Source organism: Phaenicophaeus curvirostris, chromosome 1 (assembly GCF_032191515.1).
Source record: "Phaenicophaeus curvirostris isolate KB17595 chromosome 1, BPBGC_Pcur_1.0, whole genome shotgun sequence".
NCBI lineage: Eukaryota > Metazoa > Chordata > Aves > Cuculiformes > Cuculidae > Phaenicophaeus > Phaenicophaeus curvirostris.
In genome coordinates, this window is record NC_091392.1 from 80,090,788 (window position 1) to 80,108,246 (window position 17,459).

Here is a 17,459-nt window from a genome sequence, read left to right on the forward strand (position 1 = left end):
ACCGTGGTGCTCACCCAGAAATACAGAGGTCATGCTTGCATCCATGCAGGTGACAAACACCCTCTGAAAAGCAGAGGGATTACAGATTGTGTTAGTTGTAGGATTGGTGAGGGAGTCACCAATGAGGCCACTGGGTGGTTGCTCTGTGCTGCTTTAGAGAGGGAAAAAATGAGGGGCCCCCAAGTTCAACTACGGGCCACCGACTAGTTAGCAGTTTCACAGCTAACAGAGCCGTATAACCCCTCGAAACACAGGTCTAACCTGTTCTTTGGCCTTGTGCTCACCCATTTGGTGACATTCAGTACCGAGCCTCAAAGCCGTGAAAGTTAAGTGTTACCAGTGCCCAGGCAAGGTCACATCTGTACAGGGGATGGAATGAAGGAGGCCTGCAAGGGTCTGGCAAGCAAAGAAGGGGACCTACTTGAAAGGAAAAGAGGAAAAATAGAAAGGATGCACTGTAAGCTGAGCCACTGACATTTCAAAAGTCAAGGGGTTGGAGTCCTCTGGCAATCACCACAGCTCTGCAAAGCCGCAGGGCATGTCAACAGAGGACTTCTGTGCTCTCAAATTTGCCTCATCCCAAGCCCAAGACTGAGGCAACTGAGTCCCTTTCCAGAGCTGAGCAAAGGTTTCCCCAGGAGACAGCTGTGGGAAGAGGTCCCATGTTCTGTGTTGGGGTCAGTTGCTCCTGGCAACTCTTTGTTTGCTTCACTTGTGCTTGGGTCACCCACAGATCTGCAGAAACTTCAGGCTGGTGGAGGACAGGTTCCACATGGTAGCCTGAGTCCACAGCTGCACAGAGAGAGAATTGCTGCTTGGGAGGTTCCTGGCCAAGGTAAGGACATTGACCCTCCCCCAGGGTTTCCTCCAGAACATAGAGATGCTCAACAGCTGACTTCATCATATGCTTAGTTTTTGGGGTTTTTTTAGCAATAGCCAGCAACTCTGTCCTTGGCATGATTATTAGACACCAGTGCCATCCCACTCTCTGTCACTATGTCTGGCACAGGTAACCTGTGTCATGGGAGAACTAGACCCACATTACTAAAAAAGGGCCAAGGCACTCTCACATCCCAGCATAAATGTTTGAATCAGTGCAAAAATTCATGCTTATGCAGTAGCCGAGCGTAACATATATTCTTTAGATGTGCTGGAAATTAAGAACGTTTCCTTCCTTTATTTTATTCTGTCCATATTACCTGCTCCCATGATCTCACCCTGCAGTTCAAGTTATTCTCTCAGAGGCTGATATAAGATGCAATAACATATATCAACTTACATCATCAGTTCAGTTCAGAAGCTTTTACCCTAAGTTGAGCTGAGACCACACTGTCCCTGAAAGTTTCATCCACAAAACAGCCTATCCACATTTCTAGTCATCTTTAGCTACCCATGCTGCAGAACAGGAATCTCCACCAGCTGTGTAGAGCCAGGAAGCGGGCAGCAGTACATGAGATAGGGATGTGGATCTTGAAAGCTTTGCTCCATCCAAAACATTTTATTCTGATAAAAGAGGGACAGATATTTTCTATCCCCATGCATTGTAATGCAGAGAGTGAGAAAGAATACACTTCTCCTCAAGAGATTTTCAGACTTTGCTCAGAAGAGCTGCCCAGAGAACAGAAAAGCCTTCATAAGATAAACAGGACAGCTGAGCATTTTTATGAGCCCTAGACCAGGGCAGGGAATCTGTGTGCTTATAAAATGTGTGTCCACATTCCTCCGCCGGGAAGTGAAAGTACTAAATGGCCGCAATATGCACATAGTCGTCTCTGCATAGCAAGAAACACATAGAGGTTAAAAGACTTTGTGCTTTGTGCTCCTCTGTTTTTACATTGGGACGATGCATGCACAGGGTAGTTAATTTGAATTTATGCAGAGATGAACATCACCTTCTAGCATCTAACACCCAGACAGAAGCCTCCTCATTCTGATTCAATTTACTCCCACTTCTAATGTTGATTAAACTCAGTTAGATAAAGCATTCCTCTTCCAGTCTGGCAGCTATTCCCAAGGTATTCGTCAGAGAGAGAAGTTCATGGAGTAAATTACCAGCTTAACACTTTTGAAATAATTTGCTGGTCTGAAGCTTACTTGGTGTTTTACAGTTACGATGCAGAGAGATAACATACATTGAATAGCTCTGCTAGTGCTAGGTTAAGTAATGTGTCTTCTTAATCTTCAAAAAGCAGTGGTTGGGGAAAGAAATGTTTATTCTTTGAATTAAGTATTAAAAATAACATTTATTGCATTCCTTTGCATATCTTATTAGAATCATAGAGTCATTTGGTTGGAAAAGACCTTTGAGATCATTGAGTCCAGCCATACCTGTCCACTACTAAACCAGATCTCCAAGCACCTCCTCTATCTGTCTTTAAATACCTCCAGGGATAGGGACTCAACCACTTCCCTGGGCAACCTATGCCAGTGCCTGAGAACCCTTTTGGTGAAGAAATTTTTCCTGAGGTCCAATCTGAACCTACCCTGACACCACTTGAGGCCATTTCCTCTCATCCTGTCACTTGTTACTTGGGAGAACAGACCAACACCCATTTCTCTACAACCTCTCCTTTCAGGTGGTTACAGACAATGACAAAGCCCCCCTCAGCTTCCTTTTCTCCAGGCCAAAGAACCCGAGTTGTTTAGGTTTTACTCTTCCAAAGTTTAGTAGATTTTACCCTTCAAAGTGCAATGGATGCTACGTTTCCAGACAAGATGGTAAACATGCAAGTACATAGTAACTATGCCATAAGGGCATCATGCAACAGCAAAGTAGATCTGGCAGTGATTATATGAAGTGGTTCCTGTGGCTGACATGCTTCATCTCTAAGTAGAAGATCTGTATTGGAGAGTTAACAAGAGTGTGTTTCCTTCGGTATCAATCCAAAGGGATAGCTCTAAAAATTGAGTGTTTGGATCTTGAAACTGCAAATTAAGGTCTATAAAACAGAAAATGTAACATAGGGAATACCTCTTTGACAATTACAAGTCATTTCACATCCTTTCTTTTCCCCCTGGCGAGTCAGAGGGAGGCTAATGAACTTATCATTATTTTCTTATGCATCTGATACATGCAGGTTGAACAGTAGTTCACTAACAATTAAAACATGTTTCAATAAACGATGCAGCAAATGGGTACACAGGAATTGGAGCTACCTCATGTGGCAAGATACAGAATCACTAGTAACTCATACCCTAGACCCATACAGAGCCCTGCACATGCTGAGCTTTTCACCCTCATGTTGCTGTTAGGAGTATTACTCATCATGCTGAAGTGTAAGTTTCTGCTGTCAAAAAGAAACTTACCCACAGAGGAAAAACATAGGTTGGGCCATAGATACTATCTCAGTGGCAGCAGGTCACGTCAACAGAGGATTCCTGAGCTCCCAAATTTGACATATCCCAAGGCCAAGACAAGGCAACTTCATCCCTTCCCATAGCTGAGCAAGGGCTTCCCCAGGACACAGCTGTGGGCAGAGGTTCCATGCTCTGTTAACAGAAATCTGAATTAACCTGAAATGCCTCTGCTCCACCAGTTAACCTCACATATAGAGTGTTTCTCTGAAATCTATCACTGTCACTTGGATGCACACTACTTAGAATTATCTTCCCTTGGTTAAAGTAGGATCTTTGCGCACACTTGTTAAACAGAACCTTCTCGCTTTTCTCTTTATGCAGCCTGAGCAAAAGACTTGGCCATGTTCGCCTACAGCATGGATAACAGCAGCAGTCCTTTGGTTCACCCTACCTTATTGCTCCTGCTGCAGAACAAGAGCTCCCCAGAAATCTCCAGCCCGCCTGCTGGCTATGAGAAGACAGAGTCACCCACAGTACCCGGCTCAAGCAGGAACCACACTCTCTTGCACTATGACCTGAGGCCGGGGGAAATCGCAGCAATCAGCATGGTTTGGGGAGTGTTGTGGCTGGTTTCTGTCTTTGGAAATTCCCTTGTCTGCGTTGTGATCCAGAGGAGCAGAAGGACACAATCCACCACGAACTATTTTGTTGTGTCCATGGCTTGTGCAGACCTTCTCATCAGTGTCACAAGCGCACCCTTCCTGTTGCTCCAGTTTACCTATGGCAGGTGGACACTGGGAAGCGTGATATGCAAGCTGATACGCTACATGCAGCACCTCACCCCTGGCGTCCAGATATATGTGCTCCTCTCAATAGCTGTGGATCGATTCTACACTATTGTCTACCCCTTGAGCTTCAAAGTGTCGAGGGAGAAAGCCAAGAACATGATTCTGGCCTCTTGGCTAGTTGGCGCTGTATTTGCGTCACCAGCTCTCTTTTTCTATGGCTCCAACAGTAACAACCACTGCAACTTTTTCCTCCCTCATTCTTGGGAAGGAGCCACCTATGGTATCATCCACCTCCTGTGGGTGTTTTTGATCCCATGCATCCTCATTTTCCTCTTCTACCAGAAGGTTGTCAGGTACATTTGGAGAATAGGCACTGACGGCAGGACTGTCAGGAGGACAATGAATATCGTCCCAAGGACAAAAGTGAAAACCATCAAGATGTTCTTAATGTTAAACTCTCTCTTTCTCCTGGCCTGGCTCCCTTTTTACATGGTACAGCTGTGGCACCCACAGGAAGCAGACTACAGAAAGAGCTCCTTGGTTTTCCTGGCCATCACCTGCATCTCTTTCAGTGCTTCAGCCACTAAGCCAACTCTCTACTCCCTCTATAATGCAAACTTCAGAAGAGGGATGAAAGAAACTTTTTGCATGTCTGCCATGAAATGCTACAGAAGCAATGCATACACTATTACCACCAGTTCCAGGATAGCCAAAAAAAATCACGTTGGCATCGCAGAAATCCCAGCTCCCGTCAAAACTGTCACCAAAGACTCCATCTATGATGCTTTTAACAGGGAGGCAAAGGAAAAAAAGCTTGCCTGGCCTATTCAGTCCAATCCTCCAAATACGTTTGTCTAGTTGGCCTCATTGTTTGAAAAATTACTATGTTGCCCCAGAACAAGGAGCTTTCTCTCGGTTTTGAATCAATTTGTATTTACATATTTTTAACACTTCTTCTATGGAATAAGAAAAAAAAGATGTTTTATTTTATTAAATGTCTTGATTTTCATATGTCTGGTGTATTTTATTTCAGTTAGATTCTGCTTTTTTAGTACATTCTACTACTCTCGCTAAAGCAAGACTGTTACTTTTTTAAAAAAAACAAACAGAAAAGCTCTTTTGCTCTCTGTATGAAGGGGGAAAAAAGGGAAAGATAAACCAATGCTTTGCTGAACCCTGTCCATTTGCCATGGTGTATACATGCATAAAATCTCTCAAAGCCACCTGTACTTCCTGCCATGGACAGCCTTTGTTAGGATGTTTTTGTAATACATTTGTCACCTTCATTGATAAGAACGGGACTGAGTCTGTGTATGGAATATGGATCTATTTTCTTAATTCCTGTAGTATTGCCCAGAATTACAGTAGCAAGCCATCGGAAAACATGTAACTATTTATTCCCCAAATGAAGTCAACACTAGCGTCCCATTGATGAATTCCCCTCAGTTTCTCTCACTAAGCTGGGTGGAAGTGTCGATCTGCTGGAAGATAGGGAGGCTCTGCAAAGGGATCTGAATAGATTGGACAGCTGGGTTGAGACCAACGGCATGAGATTCAACAAAGCCAAATGCCGGGTCCTGCACTTGGGGCATAACAATCCTATGCAGTGCTACAGACTAGGAGAAGTCTGGCTGGAAAGCTGCCTGGAGGAGAAGGACTTGGGAGTGTTGGTTGACAGCCAACTGAACATGAGCCAGCAGTGTGCCCACGTGGCCAAGAAGGCCAATGGAGACTGCCTGCTCGACCATAACCTCCTCCAGGAGCTGCAAGGGATGCTCTCTCTCCATTCTTCTCCACCTAACTTTGTGTTATCTGCACTGCTATTTGCCTGGCATGTCTGCAGTGTTCTTCCTCTACATCTGCTATCTGCAGGGCTGTTTCTCCCACATCTCTTCTCTCTCCATCTGCTGTTGCTGCCCCCTACTCTGGTTTCTCCCCTTCCCCAATGGGCTGTTACCACTTTTATTGCTGGCTTGGCCTCGGCCGGAGGCCGGCCTTCCATGGAGACAGACAGCCCTGCCTTCCAGCAGCCTCCAGCAGCAGCCACTCCTGTAGCAGCCCTGCTACCAAAAGTCTTGCAATGCAAAACCAACCAACAGATTCCTTCTTGTCTCCTTCTTGTCCTGGTACGACTGTCATGTACCACAGGATGTACAACACTGCCAAAAAGGACCCACTGCAGTTTGATCCCAGAATCTGTACCGTGGTGCTCACCCAGAAATACAGAGGTCATGCTTGCATCCATGCAGGTGACAAACACCCTCTGAAAAGCAGAGGGATTACAGATTGTGTTAGTTGTAGGATTGGTGAGGGAGTCACCAATGAGGCCACTGGGTGGTTGCTCTGTGCTGCTTTAGAGAGGGAAAAAATGAGGGGCCCCCAAGTTCAACTACAGGCCACCGACTAGTTAGCAGTTTCACAGCTAACAGAGCCGTATAACCCCTCGAAACACAGGTCTAACCTGTTCTTTGGCCTTGTGCTCACCCATTTGGTGACATTCAGTACCGAGCCTCAAAGCCGTGAAAGTTAAGTGTTACCAGTGCCCAGGCAAGGTCACATCTGTACAGGGGATGGAATGAAGGAGGCCTGCAAGGGTCTGGCAAGCAAAGAAGGGGACCTACTTGAAAGGAAAAGAGGAAAAATAGAAAGGATGCACTGTAAGCTGAGCCACTGACATTTCAAAAGTCAAGGGGTTGGAGTCCTCTGGCAATCACCACAGCTCTGCAAAGCCGCAGGGCATGTCAACAGAGGACTTCTGTGCTCTCAAATTTGCCTCATCCCAAGCCCAAGACTGAGGCAACTGAGTCCCTTTCCAGAGCTGAGCAAAGGTTTCCCCAGGAGACAGCTGTGGGAAGAGGTCCCATGTTCTGTGTTGGGGTCAGTTGCTCCTGGCAACTCTTTGTTTGCTTCACTTGTGCTTGGGTCACCCACAGATCTGCAGAAACTTCAGGCTGGTGGAGGACAGGTTCCACATGGTAGCCTGAGTCCACAGCTGCACAGAGAGAGAATTGCTGCTTGGGAGGTTCCTGGCCAAGGTAAGGACATTGACCCTCCCCCAGGGTTTCCTCCAGAACATAGAGATGCTCAACAGCTGACTTCATCATATGCTTAGTTTTTGGGGTTTTTTTAGCAATAGCCAGCAACTCTGTCCTTGGCATGATTATTAGACACCAGTGCCATCCCACTCTCTGTCACTATGTCTGGCACAGGTAACCTGTGTCATGGGAGAACTAGACCCACATTACTAAAAAAAGGGCCAAGGCACTCTCACATCCCAGCATAAATGTTTGAATCAGTGCAAAAAATCCTATTACTATGTTAACTACTTGTGTGCTGAGGAAGTAGCTTTTACAAGATTTGATATCAATAATTCATTTCTATAAGATCTTATTACATAGAAGCCACAAAAAGCCTCTGAAGTTCTCCTAGGAGGAAAATTTGTGCTCACTGCTAGTGAGAGGGAGAGCTAAACTGCCAGAGTCCTCACTGAAGCTGCTGGCATGTTTTCCCCGCGGGGGAGAGGACACCTGGCAGGGAGAGGGTGAGCATTTCCAAGTGATGGGAAGAGAAATCAGCCAAGCATGCGATTCACCACAACTTAGCTCTCAACACCCACCATGACAAACCCGCCCTGGTAAGCACTGTGTTCCTCGTGTCAAGCAGAAGAGCGTGCTGTGTTGTGGGCAATGGCTGGTGTTGCCAAAAATTAATGTAAGTGTGTGGGAGAAAGCACCTATTTTTTAAGCTGTGAATCAGTACAGCCTAGTCATGTCCAACGACAGACTCAATCCCCTAAGGAAGTTAAATAGCCTGCAAAAGTATATTTCCACCTTCTCCTCAGTCTTCTTGGACAACTCAAGTAGGTGTAATGCATTTTGACAGCAGAGCTGGTAATTAGGTCGGTCCCTCTTCTCCTTGCTCCCACTTTTTCATGCCCCCACGGTCACAGTGTGCATAAGTCTGGGTTCTGCTATCTTTTTTAGATCAGTGCTAATCTAGAAGTTTGCCTATTAGTCACAGCAGTAGGAGGATAAAATAAAGCTCTGATACATTTAAAACTCTGAGGGTCTTTGGGGAAAAAGAGCCACGTCTACAACAGGAGACTCAAACCCACTGTGTACCTGTTTGTAAACAGTGTGTTGCACTCACTATGCTCATGAGGTAGTAGACAGAGCGTTGTGCTGTTTGTGTCTCCAGTGATTAGCTAGACCAGACCATCGACAGTAAGAGAGGAGCCAGACAGAAAAATCAGACTGTCAAAAGGTCATGGCAAACCCAGCAATTCATTTGGGACAGCCCAGGTCTGTGGAAGGAAGGCTATGTCTCTCCTGGACCATACAGATGATCCAACTGCTGTAGGTGACCCTGCCTGTCTCTCCAGAAAGGTCATTCTCTCTACAAATCTGAGAGCTTCAAACTCTACATGTGCTTCAGCAAAGCCCTGATTGAAGAGTTACACCTGTTCCCTAGCTCTGCAGATGCCAATGAGGTGAGGGTGTCTGTCTGGGTAGCAATGAGCGCAAATCTGGCTCTTACTTTACCACTACCTGCCTCTGAACCAGAGCATGATGATGGGAATAGGCAGGTACTGTTCCTTCCCACTGCCAACAGAGAATAGATGTGTTTTTAGGACTTAGGTGCATGAATAAATTATTGTGTCTTAGCAACTACCTCAGGTCAATAGAGCTACAGTAACTGCCTACATGTCAGTCTTTACTCACCATCAATACATGAGAAAAAATCATTTTATTCAAAAGTAGGAAAAAAACATTACTCCCAGGACCTTTAACACCACAATGAGCTGCTTCTAAGAAGACTCAGCCAATATGCAGTAACTTGTGACTTATGCATGTTTTTGAACCCTGACTGCTCATCAAAATTATGCCCCACGGATTTGCCCCTGGACAGGTCTCAGACCCAGTGCTACAGGTCCACAGTCAGAGTAGTTGCTTCACATGAGCTGGCAGATCCAGAAGCAGTAGGTGCACCCTGTTCTTGGCCTAGGTAGTTACTGCATGGCTTATCACTTCCTAAGCTCTGTTAAAGGGATACAGTGGAGAAAGAATTTTTCCTTAAGCAACTAGTAAAAAAAAAAGATAAATTGGCCCCAATTCCAGCAAGTGGATTTAATACCTTGTTAAAATAATCAGGTAAGAACAGGAAGAGTCAATGAAGGTTGTTGGCAAAGTGACTGTCTGGTTGCCTTTACTTTCCTCAAGCACACAGCAGAAAAATCTTGTTTAGATTCATGCTTATGCAGTAGCCGAGCGTAACATATATTCTTTAGATGTGCTGGAAATTAAGAACGTTTCCTTCCTTTATTTTATTCTGTCCATATTACCTGCTCCCATGATCTCACCCTGCAGTTCAAGTTATTCTCTCAGAGGCTGATATAAGATGCAATAACATATATCAACTTACATCATCAGTTCAGTTCAGAAGCTTTTACCCTAAGTTGAGCTGAGACCACACTGTCCCTGAAAGTTTCATCCACAAAACAGCCTATCCACACTTCTAGTCATCTTTAGCTACCCATGCTGCAGAACAGGAATCTCCACCAGCTGTGTAGAGCCAGGAAGCGGGCAGCAGTACATGAGATAGGGATGTGGATCTTGAAAGCTTTGCTCCATCCAAAACATTTTATTCTGATAAAAGAGGGACAGATATTTTCTATCCCCATGCATTGTAATGCAGAGAGTGAGAAAGAATACACTTCTCCTCAAGAGATTTTCAGACTTTGCTCAGAAGAGCTGCCCAGAGAACAGAAAAGCCTTCATAAGATAAACAGGACAGCTGAGCATTTTTATGAGCCCTAGACCAGGGCAGGGAATCTGTGTGCTTATAAAATGTGTGTCCACATTCCTCCGCCGGGAAGTGAAAGTACTAAATGGCCGCAATATGCACATAGTCGTCTCTGCATAGCAAGAAACACATAGAGGTTAAAAGACTTTGTGCTTTGTGCTCCTCTGTTTTTACATTGGGACGATGCATGCACAGGGTAGTTAATTTGAATTTATGCAGAGATGAACATCACCTTCTAGCATCTAACACCCAGACAGAAGCCTCCTCATTCTGATTCAATTTACTCCCACTTCTAATGTTGATTAAACTCAGTTAGATAAAGCATTCCTCTTCCAGTCTGGCAGCTATTCCCAAGGTATTCGTCAGAGAGAGAAGTTCATGGAGTAAATTACCAGCTTAACACTTTTGAAATAATTTGCTGGTCTGAAGCTTACTTGGTGTTTTACAGTTACGATGCAGAGAGATAACATACATTGAATAGCTCTGCTAGTGCTAGGTTAAGTAATGTGTCTTCTTAATCTTCAAAAAGCAGTGGTTGGGGAAAGAAATGTTTATTCTTTGAATTAAGTATTAAAAATAACATTTATTGCATTCCTTTGCATATCTTATTAGAATCATAGAGTCATTTGGTTGGAAAAGACCTTTGAGATCATTGAGTCCAGCCATACCTGTCCACTACTAAACCAGATCTCCAAGCACCTCCTCTATCTGTCTTTAAACACCTCCAGGGATAGGGACTCAACCACTTCCCTGGGCAACCTATGCCAGTGCCTGAGAACCCTTTTGGTGAAGAAATTTTTCCTGAGGTCCAATCTGAACCTACCCTGACACCACTTGAGGCCATTTCCTCTCATCCTGTCACTTGTTACTTGGGAGAACAGACCAACACCCATTTCTCTACAACCTCTCCTTTCAGGTGGTTACAGACAATGACAAAGCCCCCCTCAGCTTCCTTTTCTCCAGGCCAAAGAACCCGAGTTGTTTAGGTTTTACTCTTCCAAAGTTTAGTAGATTTTACCCTTCAAAGTGCAATGGATGCTACGTTTCCAGACAAGATGGTAAACATGCAAGTACATAGTAACTATGCCATAAGGGCATCATGCAACAGCAAAGTAGATCTGGCAGTGATTATATGAAGTGGTTCCTGTGGCTGACATGCTTCATCTCTAAGTAGAAGATCTGTATTGGAGAGTTAACAAGAGTGTGTTTCCTTCGGTATCAATCCAAAGGGATAGCTCTAAAAATTGAGTGTTTGGATCTTGAAACTGCAAATTAAGGTCTATAAAACAGAAAATGTAACATAGGGAATACCTCTTTGACAATTACAAGTCATTTCACATCCTTTCTTTTCCCCCTGGCGAGTCAGAGGGAGGCTAATGAACTTATCATTATTTTCTTATGCATCTGATACATGCAGGTTGAACAGTAGTTCACTAACAATTAAAACATGTTTCAATAAACGATGCAGCAAATGGGTACACAGGAATTGGAGCTACCTCATGTGGCAAGATACAGAATCACTAGTAACTCATACCCTAGACCCATACAGAGCCCTGCACATGCTGAGCTTTTCACCCTCATGTTGCTGTTAGGAGTATTACTCATCATGCTGAAGTGTAAGTTTCTGCTGTCAAAAAGAAACTTACCCACAGAGGAAAAACATAGGTTGGGCCATAGATACTATCTCAGTGGCAGCAGGTCACGTCAACAGAGGATTCCTGAGCTCCCAAATTTGACATATCCCAAGGCCAAGACAAGGCAACTTCATCCCTTCCCATAGCTGAGCAAGGGCTTCCCCAGGACACAGCTGTGGGCAGAGGTTCCATGCTCTGTTAACAGAAATCTGAATTAACCTGAAATGCCTCTGCTCCACCAGTTAACCTCACATATAGAGTGTTTCTCTGAAATCTATCACTGTCACTTGGATGCACACTACTTAGAATTATCTTCCCTTGGTTAAAGTAGGATCTTTGCGCACACTTGTTAAACAGAACCTTCTCGCTTTTCTCTTTATGCAGCCTGAGCAAAAGACTTGGCCATGTTCGCCTACAGCATGGATAACAGCAGCAGTCCTTTGGTTCACCCTACCTTATTGCTCCTGCTGCAGAACAAGAGCTCCCCAGAAATCTCCAGCCCGCCTGCTGGCTATGAGAAGACAGAGTCACCCACAGTACCCGGCTCAAGCAGGAACCACACTCTCTTGCACTATGACCTGAGGCCGGGGGAAATCGCAGCAATCAGCATGGTTTGGGGAGTGTTGTGGCTGGTTTCTGTCTTTGGAAATTCCCTTGTCTGCGTTGTGATCCAGAGGAGCAGAAGGACACAATCCACCACGAACTATTTTGTTGTGTCCATGGCTTGTGCAGACCTTCTCATCAGTGTCACAAGCGCACCCTTCCTGTTGCTCCAGTTTACCTATGGCAGGTGGACACTGGGAAGCATGACATGCAAGCTGATACGCTACATGCAGCACCTCACCCCTGGCGTCCAGATATATGTGCTCCTCTCAATAGCTGTGGATCGATTCTACACTATTGTCTACCCCTTGAGCTTCAAAGTGTCGAGGGAGAAAGCCAAGAACATGATTCTGGCCTCTTGGCTAGTTGGCGCTGTATTTGCGTCACCAGCTCTCTTTTTCTATGGCTCCAACAGTAACAACCACTGCAACTTTTTCCTCCCTCATTCTTGGGAAGGAGCCACCTATGGTATCATCCACCTCCTGTGGGTGTTTTTGATCCCATGCATCCTCATTTTCCTCTTCTACCAGAAGGTTGTCAGGTACATTTGGAGAATAGGCACTGACGGCAGGACTGTCAGGAGGACAATGAATATCGTCCCAAGGACAAAAGTGAAAACCATCAAGATGTTCTTAATGTTAAACTCTCTCTTTCTCCTGGCCTGGCTCCCTTTTTACATGGTACAGCTGTGGCACCCACAGGAAGCAGACTACAGAAAGAGCTCCTTGGTTTTCCTGGCCATCACCTGCATCTCTTTCAGTGCTTCAGCCACTAAGCCAACTCTCTACTCCCTCTATAATGCAAACTTCAGAAGAGGGATGAAAGAAACTTTTTGCATGTCTGCCATGAAATGCTACAGAAGCAATGCATACACTATTACCACCAGTTCCAGGATAGCCAAAAAAAATCACGTTGGCATCGCAGAAATCCCAGCTCCCGTCAAAACTGTCACCAAAGACTCCATCTATGATGCTTTTAACAGGGAGGCAAAGGAAAAAAAGCTTGCCTGGCCTATTCAGTCCAATCCTCCAAATACGTTTGTCTAGTTGGCCTCATTGTTTGAAAAATTACTATGTTGCCCCAGAACAAGGAGCTTTCTCTCGGTTTTGAATCAATTTGTATTTACATATTTTTAACACTTCTTCTATGGAATAAGAAAAAAAAGATGTTTTATTTTATTAAATGTCTTGATTTTCATATGTCTGGTGTATTTTATTTCAGTTAGATTCTGCTTTTTTAGTACATTCTACTACTCTCGCTAAAGCAAGACTGTTACTTTTTTAAAAAAAACAAACAGAAAAGCTCTTTTGCTCTCTGTATGAAGGGGGAAAAAAGGGAAAGATAAACCAATGCTTTGCTGAACCCTGTCCATTTGCCATGGTGTATACATGCATAAAATCTCTCAAAGCCACCTGTACTTCCTGCCATGGACAGCCTTTGTTAGGATGTTTTTGTAATACATTTGTCACCTTCATTGATAAGAACGGGACTGAGTCTGTGTATGGAATATGGATCTATTTTCTTAATTCCTGTAGTATTTCCCAGAATTACAGTAACAAGCCATCGGAAAACATGTAACTATTTATTCCCCAAATGAAGTCAACACTAGCGTCCCATTGATGAATTCCCCTCAGTTTCTCTGCTGGATCAGTGCGCTCCCCTGAGCCACAGCCATGGAAGAGCCAGCCCACGCTGCTGCACTGTGAGTGAAGACTGGACACTGGCTTTCTCAGAACACCTTTCCATATCAGAAAATGGGGACACGGAATTGGTGGTACCTCATGTATGAAGATACAGAATCTCTAGTGACTTTCATTTCAGACGCATCTAGAGTCATGCCTACGCTGAGCTTTTCACACTTGTGTTGCTGTTAGAAGCATTACTCATCATGCAAAAGTTAAAGTCTCTGCTATCAAAACCAGACTTGCCTACAGAAGAAAAAAACAGTCTGGGCCATAGACACTAAGGTTCTTGGTAATAAATCAAGGCACAGCTCTGATCTCAGTACCACCTAGGAATAGTAGCGTTGAGTACAGATCCTATAGTAGAAAAGGTAATCAGTTTTGCTCCATTAGAAGGAAAAATAACTCAGGAATGCAAGAATCTCAGAGCACATTGGTCAATCAGAGAGTATCTACTTTTTAAAAGAATACAACAAGCCACTGCTGTTCAGCCAGAGCAATCCTGTGCTCAGGGTAGTTAAAAGTCCATGTTACTGCACTTAGTTTTGCACCCTGTAGGCAGTTTGCTGAATGACTTTGGATTTTTCTAAGGAAGAAAGAATCCCAAAAGGTAGTATGACTTGCATCTGAGTTTGGTGCCTCTTCTGTTTTACTCACAGGGAAGAAACCACCACTACAGGAGACATGTCACCAAATACTTCAGGTCTCAACACAAACATACCATCTCTGCTGAAGGCTGGCACACAGGAAGCCTTCTCCCGTTCAGGTATTGCTCCTTCTGTTCCCAAAGCTCTAACACAAGAGCCACCTCTCCAGATACCTCTCCAGCCGTTCATCTTCCTCTGTAGGCACCCACCCCTTAGCTGTCCACACATGCCTCACAGAGGGCTTCATACTTTTTGCTCTTCAGGCTGCTAATTTCCTGTCTTCTCAAAGACATGTTTGCAGAGAACTGGGGTTAGACAGGAAACAGCAGCTTTTAGGAAAAAAAATAACAGGAAAAAAAAAGTACTATTTGAGTGCTACAGCCCTATAACAATTTTGGGGTTTAGCCACCTGCATAACAAAACATCCCAGGGCTGAACAGACACACACAGAAGATTGGGCTTACCAGAAGAAATATCATGAGAACATGACAAGAAGGGAACTTAGGGAAGAAAAGCAGTCCATCGTGCTCTTTTCGATCTAGTTTACAGGCTCCACAGGTATTACTCTGTCACAGGTAATCCTGATGATTGTAAACTAGTGGGATGTACTGTCAGTGCATCCTGTCACTCTGCAAGAGGCAGCAGCCCAAATAGCCTATGGCTATTATATATAAGGCTATATATAAGGCTATATATAAGGCTATATATAGCCTTAGTTTTTCTTTGCTGCTTAATTACCTTCAACAAAGTAAAATCAGATTTATGGTAAGCAGGTCAGGTCAACTTTGTAATGTTATTTTTAATGTTGGGTTGTGAGACTGAAACCCAACAGCTGCTCTTTTGCTTAGTAGTTTTATTAAAGATATGGGACTGAACAGGATGAGCCCTGAGGTCTCAAAGGACCACAGGGTCATGGCTACCCACCTTCCACTGCATCTGAGTCGAGAGGGACCCAGGACACTTGAATGGGAGTGCATGAGGCAGTCTTGTTATCTGGGCATCACAGACATGACAGGCCATAACATTCACTGTCCTGTTGAGGTGTATCTAGAGAGGCTGTAGGCAGTGAGTCCTTGTGCAGACACCAAAGATGTTCCAGTGGGTGTTGCCTGTACACAGACACCTTCCAGCTCACTGATGAGGAGCAGGTCTCAGACCACTACAGATACCAAAGGAAAGTATTGCTGCAGCCACCACATCTAGGAGCTGCTGCCTTCAGGCTTTGCTTTGTTGCTGAAAAGGCAGGGAGGGAGAGAGACAGTCCAGCCCTAAGGCGCTGGCACCATATTGCAGACCAGCAGCCTGCCAGGTGTCATTTCACATACGAAGCCCAAAGAACTCACCAGAAGGTGTGAAACCATAGATTTCTGTGCAACTTTTCCTCTTGTGAACGCAACCGCGTTTCCTCACCTCCCAGAAGCTGTAAAACTACACAAGCTGGCCAGGAAAAGTCCAGGACTGCAATGATACCACAGTTAGGGACACAACATTGGCAGTTCTGCCCTGCCAGTCTGGAAGCTGGCTTCCTTAAACCACCTGTCACAGTTGTATCAGAGCCCTTTTTCCTTAAAGCCCTGTCACAGTTCTATCAGAGTAAGCATGACCTTGATCATACAGATTATTTTAGCCAAAACTATACTGGTAAGAACACATTCTCATTAATATAAGCTACTTATGAACTTGGAGGAATTTGCCTGTGCAGCTGTCCCTTTATGCTGTTATATTGATAAACCTTCCTGATTTCTACTTCCATATGATGCAGCTTTTGGTATGGTTAAAAAAATGACCCAGAACAATCAAACAAAATCCATTGCTCCAGTCGCTAGCTAGCCAACCGAACCTCTGGTCTGCAAAGCCAGCCTTCATCACGCAGCACAAGTGAAAGGAGCCACAATGTGCCTATGCATCAGGTGCATACATACATGCTCACTCCTATCTCCTTCCTTTCCCTTTTTCCTGCCAGTCCTCTCAGTTCTTTATCCCAACATCTGTGGCTGCTGACCAGGCTCACACCTTGGTGAACACCATGCTTGAGGAAAGCCTGCCCAAGCCATTCTGGCAGCTCCAGCTTGTCATGACACCCGGCCACTGGAAATTTGGTGCTGACACTGTGGGAGATGAAGAAGATACAGTGCTACATCAGTGCTGAAGATGGAAAATACCTGGCAGCTTGACAGGTGAAATAGCAACCTTAGGGTTGACTTCAGAAACCTGTAATAAAATGGACGAGTGCTAACCTGATGCCAGAGCAAGCAGAAATCCTTTCCACTCCTTCCACCATTTTAGGGCAGGTTATGGATGGATTTGATAGCATCAACTGCCAGGTACTCCCTGGTCTACAAAGGCCCCAGAGGTGCCAGAGACTCAGTAGGAAGATCATGGATTATCTAAACAAGAAATGGAAAACACTGCAGGATTTGCCTGATCAATACAAAGAAATCTCTCTACATTCCCTTACTACTCCTCATTGCCAATAGATTGCTTCAGTGATATATCTAAAGCAACAATACAGTTAACGAGAGGTGAGAAAGCTTTAGGACTAAATCAAGCAATGCTTCTCAGAGAAAGGTACCTCAAAGAAATACACTTTAATGTGGGAATAGCCAGTGACTGCCTCCGGAGCTTCATACAGCTCCCGAGATAACCCTGCACCCCAGAATGGCTGGGCAGATGCCTGGGTTGCCAACCACTGCTACTGTGTGGGTATGTGTCCGTATCCCTGAGCACATTTGTAAGTGAGTAGGAAACCAGCATGCCAATGTGGGCTGAAGCCAGCAGAAGTTATTAGGGCAGTTTTGGCACTGAGCAAACAGAAACTCCTGGTTCACAACCCCATCTGCAAAGAGGCATGTCTGGGAGAGATGACTTTTAGATCTCCAGCACATCCCCTCCGTAGTCTTAAATGTTTTCCATGTAGGAACATGACAAAACATCAACCATTAAACCTTTTTTTTTCCATTAAGCGGTCACCTGTTAAATGCAAATTCCATCACTGCTGTTCATTTT

General features: G+C 44.6%; 2 protein-coding genes across 2 annotated transcripts; both read left to right on the forward strand.

Annotated features, from left to right (window-relative positions):
- The first annotated feature begins 3,306 nt into the window (after window positions 1–3,306).
- On the forward strand, window positions 3,307–5,105 carry LOC138716707 (probable G-protein coupled receptor 19). Its single transcript, XM_069849877.1, has one exon. It carries the CDS (start codon window positions 3,699–3,701, stop codon window positions 4,941–4,943), a length of 1,245 nt encoding a protein of 414 aa, XP_069705978.1. The 5' UTR covers window positions 3,307–3,698; the 3' UTR covers window positions 4,944–5,105.
- A 6,427-nt stretch (window positions 5,106–11,532) lies between these two features.
- Window positions 11,533–13,256, forward strand: LOC138716709 (probable G-protein coupled receptor 19). The gene has a single exon (XM_069849878.1). It carries the CDS (start codon window positions 11,926–11,928, stop codon window positions 13,168–13,170), a length of 1,245 nt encoding a protein of 414 aa, XP_069705979.1. The 5' UTR covers window positions 11,533–11,925; the 3' UTR covers window positions 13,171–13,256.
- Window positions 13,257–17,459: the final 4,203 nt, after the last annotated feature.

Excerpts from the sequence above, each read along its gene's own strand:
- LOC138716707 (XM_069849877.1), top strand. The coding sequence starts at position 3,699 with ATGTTCGCCTACAGCATGGATAACAGCAGCAGTCCTTTGGTTCACCCT.
- LOC138716709 (XM_069849878.1), top strand. The coding sequence starts at position 11,926 with ATGTTCGCCTACAGCATGGATAACAGCAGCAGTCCTTTGGTTCACCCT.